At 37.2% G+C, this 18,558-nt stretch overlaps 1 protein-coding gene across 2 annotated transcripts in view; it reads left to right on the forward strand.

The window, feature by feature from the left end:
• LOC145983965 (uncharacterized) overlaps positions 1-18,558 on the forward strand; it is a 119,973-nt gene that overhangs the window by 80,466 nt on the left and 20,949 nt on the right. For both annotated transcript variants that reach the window (XM_083117189.1, XM_083117188.1), the window contains exons 13-20: positions 1,736-1,851; positions 2,350-2,475; positions 3,962-4,169; positions 5,906-6,095; positions 8,505-8,688; positions 8,787-8,982; positions 12,437-12,669; positions 17,841-17,999. In XM_083117189.1, the coding sequence (XP_082973315.1) occupies positions 1,736-1,851; positions 2,350-2,475; positions 3,962-4,169; positions 5,906-6,095; positions 8,505-8,688; positions 8,787-8,982; positions 12,437-12,669; positions 17,841-17,999 (1,412 nt within the window). The remainder of the gene's footprint in view (positions 1-1,735; positions 1,852-2,349; positions 2,476-3,961; positions 4,170-5,905; positions 6,096-8,504; positions 8,689-8,786; positions 8,983-12,436; positions 12,670-17,840; positions 18,000-18,558) is intronic.

The following is an 18,558-nucleotide window of genomic DNA, read 5'->3' on the forward strand; positions in this document are numbered from 1 at the left end:
ATTTGCGAAGATGGGGATGAGTGATGATATGATGAAATTGATGAATAGACATCACAAACGTCCATGCCCAAGCCAGGATTTGAACCCGGGACCTTAGCATCATATAACTATTTTCAAAGAAGAGTCGTCGGATTGATCTGCTCTATAAGTAGCCTTGGATGTTTCTGTAAGTATCAAATTACGTATTATTGTGTCAACAACCAATGTTTGCGATTTCACTTCAGTCCTTATGTCAACATTTTTTTTCCTGATTAATAAATTTACCAAAATCTAGTATTGAATTGCAGACGTACCAGATTAATATTATATGAACTACTTGGAAGACATTGGGGGGGGGGGGGGGGGCATGAGGTGGGGAGGCGCCCAAGTCTCCCTTAAATGTCCTATTGATAACGGTAACACTTTTAAAAATCACACGCCACGCCACTGATTTTATAGATACATATTTTAAATGTCTTGAAACTATGATTCTGATATAAAATAGACTTTCAATGATCATAATACAATGTGTGTATTTCAGTGATAAATATATTTTTGCAATAAAATAATTTTGGAGACAAGTTGTGGGAAAGAAATTGATGTGGCATACCATTTTCTTGCACCCAACTGTTGTTTGTCATTGTTTTTTCCAACTTTCAATAGAATAATTATGCATGATAAGGTGAAATTCAGAACACAAATTAATAATTTAGGTTTTATTTCATAAAGTGCTTAATACAACACAAATGCTTTATCTTGCAATTTAAGGAATTAGTGTAAATCACTCTCATACAGGAGCAAATATATGAATTTTGGAGGTCAAAATGGCCAAGTTTCCAAAACTCCATAAAAAGCTTTTCTCTTTGATTAGCTGGTAGTTCTTGAAACAATGCTTATGGCACGTACAGTCTTCACCAGGAGCAGCTGCTTTAACCTTTTTCTTTGCAGTTGATATGTATTCACACCCACTGTTTTGCAAATTCTTCTATTGATACTGCACCCGCTCGCATTTCCTTTTCTTTTGCCTTTTTCTAGGAGATTTCCCTTGAAAAGAAAACTTAGAGATCGGATGTAGCACAAACTTTATCATCCAAGGTCATGGGAGCAGTCTCTAATGGCAACAACGAAACATTTGTCAGAGAATTTAGGAGCAAGATAATGGTATTCAACACAAAACTTTTTTTCCGGTGCAAAATAATGGTATGCAACACAATGAATGAATACAAGCGAAACAAATACTTATACTTTCATATCTGAGGAACTTCCACTGCTTGATGACTTGTACAATGAATCACCACTTCAAAATCATTTATATCTCCAACAAGTTCACTTTCCAATTGCTTCAATGGACGTGCACACTTCCCCAGAATGGCAGCCATCTTGCCTTGTGGGTTACCACTATGTTGCTACGAAAAAGTGGTGATGGTATAATTTTGCTCACGGCAGAAAACATACATGGCAGTATCACATGCGAACTATAACAAAAGAGGAGGGAAGATAAGCACATGTAGGCTCATGGAAGAACTGTAACTCAATTTTGGTCAAACTGTGGGTTGCCATTATCTTGCACCAAGGGGCAGAATTAAGATATGGCTTTTAACAATTTCAAGAAATTTATTTCAAAATTGTGACTGACAAATATTTTAGAATTCAACAATTTAAAAAATAGACCTGGTACCATTCTTGGAATCTTATTATATGTAACTCTTCCTTTCCTTCTTGTGAAAGAAGTAATCACACCTTTCATTTTTTTTAGGAGAAGCACTATATGTTGTAGATACACCAAGATTTGTTAATGAACTGCAAGGAGCTTTCGTTGTGTCTACAGTAGCCAATGCCACCCTTGCCAGCATGGATCCTACAGATGCCCTTGTAAGTTTCAAATTGTTTAGCTAATAGCTTTCTCTAAATATATTTTCAGTGCTTTTGAATTCAATGACACTTTGTAACTTTATTCATATTATGGAAATGAGAGAGATGTGGTAGTAAATAATGACAGAAAAACTTGGTACTCATGGTTTCCGTGAATCTTTTTTTATTTTTTTTATTTATTTATTTATGTTCTATAACTTGCATTGTTGCTTGGTGAACTTTTAAACTTTAAATTCCTCATATTAATAAATGCACATGGCCAAATGACTTTGATGGACTTACTTGGTCAGAATAATTTACTTCCAAGTTCAATGTGTGAAACAATTAAAATGATATTCTAAAATGTCATATCTGACTAGACTCTCGTTTTAGTCATATTAGTTAAGTTCAAAATAGGTTATTTAATTGGCATAATATGAAAAACAGAGAACTAATTTCTAATGCAATATCTTATACCTTATTATATGTGCAGAAATTTGAATATTCTAATCTTTTCAGGCTATTCCAGGAGTTGTAGCATTTTTCACTGCAAGTGACATCCCAGGACTGAATTCTTTTACTCCTCAGTCATTAAGAGTTTCTAGCCCATTAGGATTCCGAGCAGATTATCAAGGAAATGAAGAGGTAAACGATTTTAAAAAGTTGTAAAGAGCTCTAAAAGTTAGTTAGCTTCCACACAATTAAATACATTACTGAAAGAAGATGTAGATGTGAATAAAAGTCTAATACCTTTTGTGAGAAGAAAATGTTCTAATGAATATTTCCTTTTAGGGATGGGACCGATTAATCGTTACCCTATTGGTATCACCTGATATCATCAGTGTATCAATAAAATTACATAAAATAAAAAACAAAAATATAATGTCCTACCCTACTTTTTAAGAAAATAAATGTCTAAACATGTGACTTGTTTTGCATTGCAAAGGCATGGTTCGTCTGGTAACATACATTTATTAAGGATATCAATGAACCATTCAGGTTCTTCCAAGACCATTTGGGAATTTTATATCTGATCTGTAGAATATCAGTTATCAGCATTGGCAACAGCAACAGCAACAGTAGTTACAGTTGGGAGGGGCGAATTTCACTGAGAATCAATGCTAACATACATTTGGACTGTTTTATTATAAATATTAGGGATGTGCAGATATGAAATTTTGGCCGATACCGATAAAGTACCGATATAAAATTTACCGATACCGATAACTGATATTCTACCGATCCGATATAAAATTAGAAATGGTCCATGAAGAACCTGAAATGTTCATTGATCTCCTTAATAAATGTGTGTTTCGAGGTGACTGCAGTGCAAAAGAAGTTGAATATTTAGACAATTATTTCTTTAAAAAGTAGGGCATCAAGATTATCCATAAAAATTACAACAAAATGGCAGAATTTTGCACTAAATTATAACATATTTATAGATATAAATAATAATCTGTAATTTTACCGATAAACCGATACACCGATATGCCTATATTGGCCGATACTGATAGAGTACCGATTAATCGGTCCCATCCCTAATAAATAATATATCTTACTGCAAACAGACACCAAGCTGACTTCCATTTTCTAGAGATTTAAGAATAGTTTTGCAAAAATAGAGTTCCAGGGCTGGAAGAGATTATTATTATTGTATGTCGTTATTATAGTTTCTCCCATTGACATGGTAAACTGAGCTGATGAGAAGTAAAGTGAATGAAGAAGGAACCATTACCTATTCTCTCAAAGAATCTCAGATTTGATCCCAATTTGAGGCATATTACACAGAGGTTTGGATCCAAATTTAAACTGTAGGTCCAGTTCTGATTAGCCTATCATGAGTATAAATTGGGCTGAAATCAAATTTTAAAAAATATTCTCGAGCCTGTTAAACTTGGTGATGAAAAACAGAAGAGTCGAGTCTTTAAAATATTAGAGATAATAATATATCCGAAAACCTGGCAGGGGAGTCGCCTTCCCCGTGGATCCGTGCCTGGTTATCAGTATCGGTAAATTTAGTATCGGTTCCATATTGGTATCAGCCAAAATTCAGCCCATCCCTATTTCTCTCAAATCATTATAAAGGATTATATTGGAGATTGATTAATATAATTGTTCTTCATTGCAGATCTTCAGTAGTGGAGCTGTTGTTTATGCAGGACAGCCTTTAGGATTAATTGTTGCTGACACCTTGGACACAGCTTTAACTGCAGCTGCTGCCGTGAAAGTGGAGTATACTGGCATTAAAACACCTGTTCTAACCATCAAAGATGCAATTGCACAGAAGGATAAAAGGATAAAGAAAACTCATAAATTGCGAGCTGGAAATTTAAGAGGTATGATAATTAGTTATTTTTTTAGAACTTCATAAAGGTCTCATTTAGTTTTCAACACATATATCCAAGTTCTAGGGGTCACAATGTTCCAGTCGGTAAGGTGTCCGACTGCCATGTGGGAGTCCTGCATTCGATTGCTGGGGTGTGTGATTGCAGATGGTGATTTTTCCAGCAATATCTCCACAGGGTGTGGATCTGGGGTTCACTCAGCCTTTAATAAATGGCTACCTGGAGGCAATCCTGTTTAGCAAAGGTCATCAGAGCATGGTACTGATAACATCATCTCCACAAATGGCCCTGTATTCCTTCATGACATGTTTATCTTCTTTTCTTAAACTTTATATCCAAGTTCTAATAGATGGTTCTTCAACTGAATTCATTTTTCAGGTTATGTGTGACTTACTCACTTTATGTACTATAAATAAAATAAAATATAACTTATTTTTCCTTACGTTCAGTGAGTATGTCTTGAGTAATTGACAACGTTTCAAGGACCACTGTCCCCTTCTTCAGGTTGGTTTATAGGCTTCACAGTTGCCCACGAAGCTTCGTCGATGGCTAGGATTAGGTTTACATGGATAGGGTAAAATATTGAGATTTCATCACAACTGACCTGTTCTTTTTTAAAAAATCACTATGTAAAATTTTCTTACTATTCACGTACGACGTCCAGGTCTCATTGCTGGCCACAATTCTGTTAAAAAATTGTTCTCCTTCCTCGGCATAACACGAAGTCCAAAGCAGAACCCATTTGGTGTTTTTTGTGCTCCTCAGAAATTAGTTTTGGAATCCAACGAGCACAGAGCTTGTGGTATCCCAACTTTTCTGTCACAACCTCATACAAAACAGTCCAAGAAATTTTAGGAAAGTGAACAGAAAGTTCAGATATCATGAACCAATGGACTTCACAGACCATTTGTCAGTTTCCTGCACAAGTTCATTGCTGACTACAGATGGGCACCCACTTCTTGCCGCATCATGCACGTCAGTTCGTCCATCTTTAAACATGTGACACCATTCGCGTATGACACCTTCACTCATCACATTTGTTCCTTAAACATTACACAGTTTATGATGATGAATCGCAGCTGCCGAAAGTTTTTTTGCACAGAGAAATCATTTTACTGCACACACTTCACATTTGGCAGAATTTTCTATTGGAGCATTCATTTTCAATTGTTATAGCGGACAAATCAACTAAAACACAACCTTCTCCTTCCACTGCTCACTGCCTACTGAACTATTGTGCACAGCGCCACAGGACCGACATTGCTATCCCCGGCTATTTCTCGCACAATCGCAAACGGTGGATTTTTTCCGAATTGCCTTCATACACACACTCCCAGACAGGGTCCAAATACAAAACAACAACAGATATTATTTGGACCCTGTCTGGGAGTGTGTGTATATAAGATGATGTTTTGTATCTTTTATCAATCTATTGTGAATATTCGTCTGAAGAAGACCCTGTAAGAGGGTGGAAATGTTACCTTTTTAGTGTATATATTTCTTATACTATAAATTCTGCCTTGGTCAGTATTTAAATGTTTTATTAACATGGAAGCAAGGCTTAATAGTGTTACTCATTTTATTATGCATGAAAGAAGAGTCCTATCTGTTTTCAATAAATACAGTTCCATCAGTTGGAATCATAAAGATATATCTTCTAATGGTCCATTTCATGCATTTTTTAAAACCAAAATGTGCAATTTGTTCTTGTTTTCTTCTCTTTTCAGCTGGGAAAAACAGAGCTTCTCAAGTTCTAACTGGAGAGTTTGAAATAGGTGGCCAGTTCCATTTCAACACAGAAACACAAATATGCATATCTGTTCCAGTGGAAGATGGTTTAGATGTCCACTCGTCTACACAGTGGATGGATGAAGTGCAGAATGCTGTAGCAAAGTGTTTAAATGTTAGGGAACACACGTAAGTTGTTTGTTATGAATGAGCCTAAGGTGTGTCTCATCAGTGTATCTTTTGTTATTTAACAGTGCCTTCCTACCTCTATATGTTAATTTTGATAACAAAGATAGATGATGAAATAGATGAAAAATAAAACACACTGAAACATACATGTGTCAATCCAGTGCCCATCACTGATGTGTGGGGACGTAGTTCCATGTGCACCTAGAGAGTTGACCAAGGAGAATTTACTTTGATTTTACACAAAATAAGCCATCTACTGTTGAATCACAAAAATATGACAAAGTTGAAAGCTCCAAGGTAAATGTTCTTTCCCATCTGCTGGAAGAGGTGGAGGGGAATGGTGGACACCTACTTATCCTTTTCAGGTGATAATTTTCTTGTCTGTCTAAGATAAGAACACAATTTATGTCACTGAACAAAGTGACCTGAAAAAATTATCAATTAAAACATATTGCAAATGCAGTATAAAACTGAATTCTGTTCCACAGCAGCCCTTTGAGGGCCAATGCCTACCAAGCTGCATTTCTTGTGTGACGCATGGTCATCACATCAGACCCCATTGCTGCTGTTTGCTGATTTCCCAGATTGAAACCTGATACTTTCTCCTTTCAAGTTACTCCATTATTGTATTTATGACACTGAGTCAACACTTAAATTTTGGAGCTCTTGCTAAGGATTGAACTTGCAACCTCTCATACCAAAGGTTAGAGTGCTAACCAAGTGGCTATGTGGAAGCCTGAAAATGCAGTATACTTTAGAAATATGCTACTTTTCATACTATTAGTCCACTTTGAAATAAGTAATATATCCTAGGAACAGGTTTATTATTTGAATTCTAATCCATGTTTATGCTGTGCATATTATCTTACTGGTGGAGACAATTCTACACAGTGACAGTGAAAAATCAGATGAAACCAGGGCTGGCTCAGTACCTCAGTGTGTAAAGAAATGGCAAGGTATGCCTGGTAGAGCCTGCATTTTTCACTAAAAGTTCTACGAGGGAGGTTCCGAAAGTTCGTGGATTGGCAACACTGTGCCAATTCTGTGTAAGCGGAGTCTGTGATTGTTGCACGTGAAGATAGCCTGTGGTGTGCTTTGTTAATGTACGAGTGAACCAACGTTCAGCTGTTGTTTGTTTGCTCGCTATATAAGTCTAACTGCAGAGTGTATTGCAATGGGGGATGAGAATGATATACCGATAATTACCAGACAAAGGATTGCTTTTGAATTTTGTGTGAAGTTACGCAAAAGTTGCCAGGAAACGTTTGAGATGATCAAAGAAGCTTACAGTGATGAAGCAATGGGCAGATCGGCCGTATTCAAATGGTGGAAGCATTTTAAGGAAGGTAAACGCAATGTGCTGGATAAGGCGAGAAGTGGGCATCCATCAACATCAGTGAACAATGAAAACAAAGAAGTTAATGTTGATTTTGTTTTTTGATATCAGTGGAATAGTAGGTACTGCAGCACTGGGTTCCAAGTAATCAAACAGTAAATGGAGATTATTATGCTAATGTTTTGCAAGTGCATTTGAAGGGAGCAATTCGCAAGAAAAGACGTGAACTGTTTCATGAAGAATGGTTTCTCCTGCAGGATACCGCTAAGCCACATGTAGCATGGCTATGGCAGCTTTGGAGAAAATTGGTGGGCAGTCTCTAGACCATCCTCCATACAGCCCAGACCTTGCATCCTGCGATTTCTGGGCATTTCCTACACTTAAAGAGGTACGCATCACGAACCAGGAAGTGAAAGCTGTCACATCCACTACTTTACACCAACTCTCAGAAAATGTTCTACAACATGTGTTTGAGAAGCTAGTGCATCGCTGGAATCGGTGTATAGAGTGTGAAGGGTGCTATTTCAAAAAGGAATCTTACACCAACTCTCGTACTGACTCGGACTCCGAATAGTGATCTCAGTCCACGAACTTTCGGAACAACCCTCATACATATGTATATTTTGTTACAGTCCCACACCATGGCATCATGCTTTGGCATCCGACTATGGAACGAACACAGATTCAAGTCTCCTGGGGAGAGGTGGGGGGGGGGGGTGTAACAACTTTTCTCCTGAGATTTCAGCCAGTGGCCACCCACTATCACGAGGACATTGGGGAGCTACAAATGAATAGCATAACCCGGTCATGAAAACCTACAACAATGACTGGGAGTTCGTTGTGCTGACCACATGTTACTCTGTAACTGGTTGGATTTTCTACCTCGGGTGAGTAAGTAAGTAGGATCAGGTGGAAGTGAGGCGGGTTTGGACCCTCAATGGGCTGTTGCACCATGGGTTTTTGTTATTATTATTATTATTATTATTATTATATTACATGGAAAGCTGATTGTTGATTATCTTGTTTATGTTAATACCAGATATTTCGACTGCTCAATTTCTTTCATTTTCCAGGCTCAATATTCAAGTGAAACGTTTGGGAGCCGCATTTGGAAGTAAAATCAGTAGAGCAAGTTTGGTCGCCTGTGCATCTGCAGTTGCTGCCATGGCATTGAACAAACCAGTTCGCCTCGCTTTACAGTTACCAGTGAATATGGAAACCATAGGGAAACGTCACCCCTATCTCAATCAATATGAGGTATGTGCATACTTCTTTTACAGTGGTTTGCAAGACTAATTCAGATTATGATATTTTTTATTGCTTGTTAATTACAATTAATTTTATCTTCCTTTCAGGTGGGCGTAGGAGATGATGGAAAAATTGAATACATAACTGCCAGTCTATATGATGAAGTTGGCTGGAGTGCCAATGAGCCTACAATTTATACAGCAATGTCATTGTTCCAAAATGTTTATGATGCTACTGGTTGGGAAGTGACTGGATCTACTGTTTTAACAGATAAAGCCCAAAACACTGCATGCAGATCTCCAGGTATATAAATATTCCTGTGTAATTAATATAGTTTTCATAAAGCTAACAAATTCGCATTTGCACAATTTTATATGCTTTTAAGTCTCACCTTTTATTTTAAATTGCTTAAAAGTTTGCATAAACACAGCTTACAAATCACCGGATGAATGCTGTTTTGTTATATATCCACTTTTTGTCAGAGATGAGTTGATGATGTTATTGTGTTCCATATGTGTTAATGCATCACATTCCGAAGCAACATATCTATTTATCAGCTCATTCAGCTGGTGTGAATTATCAACAATAATAAAATGTTTATGCAAATCTTGTAGTGTGGTCCAATTCTACATAAATCAAACTTTAATCAGCTCTCCTGTGAAGTTAGCACAGACAGACGTACGTTAAAATGGTATTCAGTGAAATATGATCAAAGCATAAATGTTCACTTACGTGTTGTTTGCAAGTCCTCTACTAATTCCAATGTTTTGAATCCATTGGCAGATCCTTCCTTACAGGTGTCCAAAATCACATTAAGGATAAAAATGGAATAAAAAGTAGTTAAAAGGATAAAAGACTTGGGATTTAAGAAAAATGGTAAAGCAGGGCCAATGCTGCATGGTAGATAGCAATATGAATCCTTGTTTGTTTGTTTGTTTGAGTTGGTGTTTTAAGTCCACTTTATGCACAGTAAGGCTAATTGGGACTGGACCTACAGTTTAAAGTGGGATCCAAACCACTATGTGCCCCCACTGGGTATCGAACCTGGGATCCCTTGATTACAAGGTCACATCGCTAAAACTGCACTATCAGGGAGACCAATGAATCCTTGTAAAGGACTTGTAAATCACACATAAGTACTTATGCTTTGTTTAATTTGTACTAATATTGTGTTCTAAGCTGTTCCAATATTCAATGTTGTAACAGTCTGCTGTGGTGGTACAAAATAGTAAGCTACCAGAAATATAAATCTTAGAGGCCGTAATCGAAATAATGTTAATATTTGCAGAACCCTTACAAAATTGCTAGGTTGGAAACAGCGGAAGGTATTTGCCGTGTTGTTCACAGCACCTCAATTTCATTTTATGTAAAACTGGACCCAATAAACTTACATGGCAGGAACTAAGTTGTGTCTAAGCAAGATACAGATGATTGCTTGTAAAAGGGGGGGGGGGGGGAGTAAGCCAAGCTTGGTATTATTATATAATTCACCTGCAAAATAAATGCTATGCGAAATTTTCAAGGTTGCGTACACATAAATATACAGTGTTACTATTATCAATGTTAATGACTTTACCACTAACTACACATGTAATGTATGCCCACACTTGTTGGTTGATATGGCAAGGTCAAATTATTGTACACATACTTCAATTTATAACAATTTGACAACTTTATTCAATTATATCTTTCTTCAACAGTAACAATTCTATTACTCATAGATTCATTCATCTTCCAAAATAACAAATGGGCATTAAACAAGAAAGCGGTGCAATTATTTTGTATAATATCACGGTTTGTACATTTGATAAATTTCACAATCAATGCAATTTTACTTGGTTCCGTAACAAGAAAACTGTAACTTGCAAAAACAGTTCAATCACGTAGTGTGCGAGTTTTTGCTTAAAATCTGATACAATTTTGTCCATACTTCAAATTCATGACTTATAAATTGTGACTAATCTAGTACCTTGGCTTTCATTGCGTTACTCTTATTTTGTCATAATGCTAACAAATGATGTTAATTAGATGCTCAATCAAAGAAAAGATTAAGGTAAATTTACTTTCTTTAATTCTCTGGTACTCAAGCAAGAACAAGGCATCGAAAATCACTACGGTCGCAATTTTCCAAAAGTGATTTTTTGTGGCGAATTGCAATTTTTACTAATTTTTCACTTTTAATACAGTTTTTATCATCTTAACAGTGTCTGCTGGTGATAACTAATGCTGATTTCCCATCTAACCAACAATTATAGGTTCTTAGCTTTTTTATTAAACGAGAATTGCTAAATTACGTTAAATTTCACTAGCAAGTTGCCTGTTCAAAATGAATGTTCGAAAATGCACATGAGCAATTACTTCAGGAGGTTCATTTTAACTGCGTATCGTGAAACAAGGCATTTAGTAAAATGCGTATTACTCAAAAGTAGAACAGGTTTGTGGAGGGTAGCACTTGCACTACATCACTCTTCCAACACTAAAGGAGGTCAGTAAGATCGCATTATAACTAAATACTGTGGGCACACTTTAGAACTGTACTTTCATACATTTTTCTAGAAGTTCAACACGATGTTCACTGGTACTTGGATAGCCTTCAGTTCTCTTTCCTTACGTATTCCAAAACTCATAGATTGACGAGTAGAATTTGACCTATTTCTTGTATTTCGCCCACATGGAAATTTCGTACATCAGGATTTTCACTTATTATCGTCAAATGTTCATATATGTTACATATTAGTTCATTGACGTTGCTTATAAATATGTGAACCATAGTCCCCTTGCATCGCACCTGCCAAAAATAGCAAAGTCCACGCGATACAAATTCAAACTGCCATAACAGCAATTACAACTGCCCCTTTCCAATGCGCGATTCAAACTGTTATCAACTATGTGTGTTTGCTTCGCACGGTATGTCAGGTTACGTCATTCCAACTGGTGTGATTAAGAAAGCAGCCGTAGCATAACAGGTGCTGCCACATATAGGAAATTTCCAGAACTACGTCACTTTTCTTTCGTAACATGAGCGGATAACCGCAAGCAACACTTGTAGGATTTTTGGTAACCAGGTTTTTTACCGAAAATCTCTACAATGTCCCTATTTGCAGCCTGTGTCGTCACCAATCTCCAGTCTGGCTTGCTTATTTCTTTTCTCCATTTTTTATGTTTTCGGCTGTCAGCTAATCAAACCTGTCACAGCCTACACCTGGGTGGTGGGGCTCCCACCTGTGGGTTCTCAGGTACACCCTTGTTTTTCTGTCAGCGTTCCAACTCGTTTAGCCTTTCTGGATCCCTCCGGGCCCGGGCAAACACTTTTTTTATTATTATTATTTGCAATGACACCAGGCTCTCGATGGTATCTGTGGTATTTGCTGAGTATGTCCATACCACTGGACACCCTCCACACCATGATAGCCTTGCCGCCTCGGTCTGGGAATGCTTATTTGGTTTTTCCCTCATATCTGATGTAGGTTTCACTATCCACCACCTGTGACCCATCCAGTAGGCTTGCACTGTCAGTGGAAAGAGCAGATAACAGAGAGTTACTTGATGAGGACAAGATTGGAACACCATGGAAAGAGAGGAGTGGTGGAAGACCAGGAAAAAATGGAGATGCTTGACTTCTATGCCGACCCAGCAAGAGGTAGGAATCGGTGAAGGATGATGAATGTGTTCTAATGAATAATGATGCCAGTGCAAGAATCACATGATCCTTATTTGGTCAACATGGGCTCTTGAGTATTTCTGTTCTCTTTTACAGGAACAACTGAGGGAATTGCTAACATTGAAATAATTATGGAACACGTAGCAGTTGCTCTTAATCTAGATGCAACTGATGTAAGATTGGCTAACCTATTATCTTCTACAAGCAAAACCCTTATGGATCCTAGGTATGCCCTTCGAGCTGAAAACCCCATACCACAGTTCATTGAGCAACTGAAAACTTCAGCAGACTACGATGCAAGAAAACAGTTTGTGGATGAATATAATGCTGTAAGTACAGTCTCTTAAGGACCATTTTTAGAAATGTGTTTTTGTGGTTGGAGTTTTTGGATTTTGTTATCTGCAATAACACTAGGGCTGAGCCGATGGTGTATTGGTGTCAGTCAAAACCCATTTGGTTCTTTTCTGGAGTTCGGGAATCTCATGAGATCCACAAAAATGTCCCATGGCATACTCACACAGTACAGTGGAACCTTGCTTGTATGTTTTTCGCAACTGGAACTATTCACAAAGCCCAAAAACACAGACTCCAGGTCTTAGTATTCACATTTCGTATCTTCACTCATACACCTCTCAAATGTAACTGTGGCCAATCTTACTAGTTGATCTGCATCTGACTTGTATGGTATTCCTAGAGGCACATATTTATGGTCAATAAAATATCAAAATTTTGGTACAAAATCTGGGCACAGTTTGGGATCAAAAGCATCATATAAAATGCCATTTCTGTGTTAAAATGGTGAATATAACACTAAATGGGATTTTAAAACTACATTTCTTTCACAAAATGAAAATATTTCCCTTCAAATAGTACATTTATCTAGTTGTCAGAGTACTAAGTTTATTTCTGTGTAAAGGAATCAATTTTTGTTCTCAAATATTTACAGCAGCATTAATCATTTTTCGTGATTTGCATAATTCAGGTTTCAGAAAGTGTTGTGTTGGTAAATAAACTCTACATTTTGTGTTTAAAAGTTTATTTTGCAGTTCATTTCTCATTTTGTGACAGAACATCATGGGAAAACATGCCTCACACCTTTAACACTAGAAGCGCCAGGATTATTTACTACCTAGAAGCGCCACCTCCGGTCAAAATTACCGGTATTTAAAATTTGACAATTTCTCAAAATGGATATTACCAATAATCATCTTATTGCTAATAAAACAAAATATTTTGTAAAAAATACAAAAATATCATGAAACCCAGCGATTTTTTTTCCATGCACTAATTACAACAATAAATATTCATTTTCTTCAAGGAAATAAGTTTCCGTCATTTCATTTCAGTACCTTTTCTACACCAGAAACACATTTTCCACAATCATATTTGTTACACATTGAACAAACGTCACTTTTTTTTTGTTTTCATTGCACAATGCCACCTGGCATTGGCGCCTCTTTCTGGAAACAGAGTCACTTACATTCCGTGCATGTGATATTGATGTTGACAATATTTTATTGGGCTTTGCATTCAAATGTCCTTCTCTCAGTTCCTCAGCTAATTCTATCAAAAAGTTATGTCTCGTAACTTTCCTCCCTGTGACTGCCTTGTAAACTACCCATGCATTTATTGCTGCCAGATCTAAGATATTGTAAAACACATTCATCTACGTGATGAACCATGGACTGAATATTTCCATGCCATTTGATCAACAACATCAACACCGCATTTAGTTTTGTTGTAATACTTGATTGTTTCTGGGAGTTTCTTCTGGCTTTGCAAATCTACTTCTACATCTGAATGCACGGAGCTTAGGAGAGAACATTTTTGTTTGGTTTAGCTTGGTATGCACACAATGTAATGTCCCCCCTTTTTAGCAAAGATGTTTCATACACTTGTGTTCTAATGTTCACAATTTAATTAGGAATCTCCTTTCTATTTTTCTTCATAGTGCCAATTAGGCTTGTCTTCTTCTCCTTTAGCTTCTCAGCGAGTTTTAGCGGTGTGAAATAATTATCAGTAGTTACTTTTCTACCCACATTTAGATAAGGTGAAGTAATTCTCAATACAACATTTTCAGTTACAGTAACATTATTATTCCTTGATTCATCTTTCCCAAGGTATGGAAAGGCATTGCACATGTATTTGGAATGTTCGTCCACTAGCATCCAAAATTTTGTACCAAATTTGTCTGGTTTGTTTGGCATGTACTGTGTAAATCTACACCTCGCTTTTGAAGGAAACAATTGTTCGTCAACTGTCAGATTTTCCCCTGGAGTGTAGCAACTCCTACCAAATTTGTCCCAAATTTCAGAGTACAGTGCAAATTAATCAGTTTGTAATTGTTCAGATCTGGATGATTTTGAATCGAATCTAAGAAATTTCATTATTTCCCTGAATCTGTTTCTTGACATTGTTTGTTGAAAGAAAGGTGGCCCCCAAGTAGTTTTCCATACAAAATCGTAGTCTATAGAACTGCACCCATACCCTCCTCTAGCATATAAAATAGCCAGGAAAGCGTCAAGTTCTCGTAATGACAAACGCCAGTTGGGTTGCTAGTTTCGAGCTGCTTCTTCTTCTGTACACTTTGCGTAAGGAGTGGGACCTGCTGTCTCTCTCTACGTCGCCCTCCAGCATGTGCTCCAGTAGATTCAACAGTCCAAGAATTTATACCATCTTTGCCAATATACACTGAACATACCTCGTGGTATGAAGCAGCATAACATGCACAAAACGCGTGGAGAAAGCAATTTGGACTATGTTCTGGCAACACTGTGCAAACTAGAGATAACACCTGAAAGGAATTTGCTGTCCTTGGACCATACCTCTCTCGATGTTGCTGTGAGCCTCCCCTCCGCTGAGAAGGTCAAAAATCTCCACCCCCAGAACGGTCCTCGCTGCCTGTGGCGAAAAACGCCCTGGAGCGATGTCTGGCGAGCACTCGATGCCTATCCCTGGTTTTTGCTGGAAGAGGAAGAGGTCAACGACACTATGGAGATGTTCCTGGAAGCCCTCCATGCTGTAATAAAGGACTTTGTGCCTACGAACAAAGCACGTTCTGCAAAATATCCAATTTGGTTCGACAGTGAACTTATCCTTACATTGAAAAACAAAAATCTGGCCTGGAACTTGTGGAAGCAGTACCCAAATGAACATACCTACAAAACGTTTAGTGAGACATTTAAAATATTTACTCAAAACAAGGTATACTGAATATGTAAATAACATAACAGCTGAGTGTGTTGCTGAACCGAAGAAGTTCTACTCATTATTAAATTCGAGAAAACAGAATCCTCGTGTGCCTATGGAAATTGTAAATAATTCTGACACCGCTGTTGGAGACGAAAGAGCACAACTTTTTAACACTTTTTTCATGAAAATTTCTCCTCGGAGACAGTTTCTGAACCTCTTCCTCATGTTAAGTCTGTTAGTTCCCACACTCTCTCCTCGGTCAAAACCTCCCTCAAGAAGTCAAATCTCTCATCCTCTCTTTGCCATTGCACTGGTCCTTAGGCCCCGATGAAATTCCAACAATTTTCCTTCGCATCACTGCTGACTCCCTGGCTCACCCTCTGTGTCTCTTACTAAACAAGTGTTTTTATGCAGGTGTGTTTCCTAAACTGTTCAAACGTGCAAATGTTGTACCGATTTATAAATCTGTAGACAAACATTCTGTAAAATCTTATCGACCAATCTCTCTTTTGTCACCTCTCTATCATCTGTGAGAAAATAATCAAAGACAGGTTGCTGAAGTTCACATCTCACCTTATAAATACTGCTCAGCATGGTTTTCTTCCAGGCAGCTCTTGCTTGACCAATCTATCGGTATTACTTTCTCATGCTACTCAGTCTATCTCAAACAATTCCCAGCTTGACGTTATATATTTGGACATTTCATAAGCTTTCGATAAAATTAACCATAATCTCCTTCTTCATAAATTACAATCCAGATTTCACATCCATGGTAAACTTCTATCTTTGCTAACAGACTATCTGCATGCACGAGAGCAGCATGTTATCCTCTCTGGCTCCTCTTCCAGCTTTCTACCCGTCCTGTCTGGTGTCCCCCAGGGGAGTGTCTTAGGCCCACTTTTGTTCCTTCTTTACATGGATGATCTACCAGACAGACTGTCTTCTCTTCCCATAAATGTACTTCTCTTTGCCGATGACTGTAAACTCTTCAAAGAAATTTCATCGGAACGCGATTCACTAATCCTACAACAAGCTCTTACATAACTACTTGTGTGGTGTCGCCAGTGAACTTGAATTGAATCCTCAGAAATGCTCCTGCCTCACCATTTCCTTAAAAAGGATCAAACTGATCTCTCTTTATACTCTTGAAAACTGTCCCATCAAAAACGTTTCCTCTCAAAAAGATCTTGGTGTTATCATCAATGAAAAGCTAAACTTCAATGATCACATTACATATACTACTAAACGAGCCATGCGTCTCCTTGGTATTCTGTACAGGTTCCCTGAAATCCAAAACCAATCAGCCATTAGCATATTTTTCAAATCCTTTATCTCTCCCATTCTTGAATACTGTTCCCCCATCTGGACTATGGCTTTTGAAACTAATCTTTCCAGGATTGATTCTGTTCTTAGCTTTTTCCTCACAATTGCTCGCCATAGAATTCCTTCTCTCAGACACCTCCATAAAACAGATATTATGTCTATTTTGAAGATACAGTTACCACACACTCATCACGAACTAGCAGACATGAAATTTTTGCATAAAATCATTAATGGCAAATTTAAAAAAACAAATTCCTTGTAAACCAATTCCATCTATGAGTACCCGCACGGCCAACCCGCAATGTAAAGCTATTTCACATTCCTTCTACAAAGCTCTCTCTCCTACAGTGGTCTCTTTACTATAGGCTCCCCACTTATATAATAACCTACCTGTAAATATTTTCTTGTCAGAACACAGTTTCCAACAATCGCTAAGAATGTACGTGTAACAATTTCTTTTTTTCGTCTGCCATCTTATATTGTTTTGTTTTGTTGTTATTTTTATTTTTATTATTGTTTTTATTTTCTTCTTGTTACTACAGTTTCAATATAAAATGGTCTTTCGGTACTGTATCTGAAACTTTAATTAAATAAAAAGGTTTCTGTACAAAGCAGAAACTGCAATTTGAAAAACGGTCAAAAAGACCAGCTTGGCGCTTCTAGTGTTAAGAAACATGAAAAATTAATATTACAGTGTGTTATTTCACATTTTGTGTTTCCATCAAAAATGAAAAATGTATTCCTCTAGCTATTCCTTTCATATTCATAAGTTGCCAGTGAGTGTTTTTATCCTGTAAAAGATGAAGATCATCAGTTGTCATTGTCATCGCAGTGCAATTTATGTTACATTTTTTTTTTATATATATATTTTTGGTACCTACTTTACAATGACATGCCCTGAGGATAACCCACCCACCTTTAAACATTCTTTGGCCTCCCTGTTCTAATCCATTTGTAAAATTTGTGAAAATAATTTTCTTGTTAGGCAAATCGTTGGAAAAAGCGAGGCATGGCTTTGGTGCCAATGAGATATCCTCTGATGTATTCCGGAAATTATAGTGGTTTTGTTTCCATTTTCCATGACGATGGTTCTGTAGCTGTATCACATGCAGGAATAGAATTTGGGCAAGGAACTAACACAAAGGTAAGTTATGCAGTGTTTCAGTGTTTTCTATTGCTTTCTCTCTCTCTCTCTCTCTCTCTCTCTCTCTCTCTCTCTCTCTCTCTCTCTCTCTCTCTCTCTCTCTCTCTCTCTCTCTCTCTCTCTCTCTCTCTCTCTCTCTCCCCTCTCCCTCCCCCTCCCTCCCCTCTCTCTTTCTCTCTCCCTCACCTCCCTCCTTGCTTTTGTATCGAAACAGATCAATAATTTATTATAATGGCAAGAGCTAGGAACAGGGTTGTGCAATTAAGCGTAAAAGAAAGGTTACCCACATGATACATAAATTACACATAAAAAACCTGTAAAATACGTATAAAACGTAAAGTACATAGAAAACTAGATTGAAACATAAAAATTAAAAGAAAACTTTTTTTTTACTATGGTTATTATTATGTATGGCAGTGGCAGAAAAAGAGGCTTTATAAAACTTTCCTTCCAAATTTGTATGTGCTCTTATTTTGGAATTTTACAAACTGCCATATTCACATTCACATTCACATCACAATTAGCCTATGCAAGTGTATAATTGTATGAAAAAGGAATT

The sequence above is a fragment of the Lepisma saccharinum genome, chromosome 2 (assembly GCF_977018435.1).
Source record: "Lepisma saccharinum chromosome 2, izLepSacc3.1, whole genome shotgun sequence".
Lineage (NCBI taxonomy): Eukaryota > Metazoa > Arthropoda > Insecta > Zygentoma > Lepismatidae > Lepisma > Lepisma saccharinum.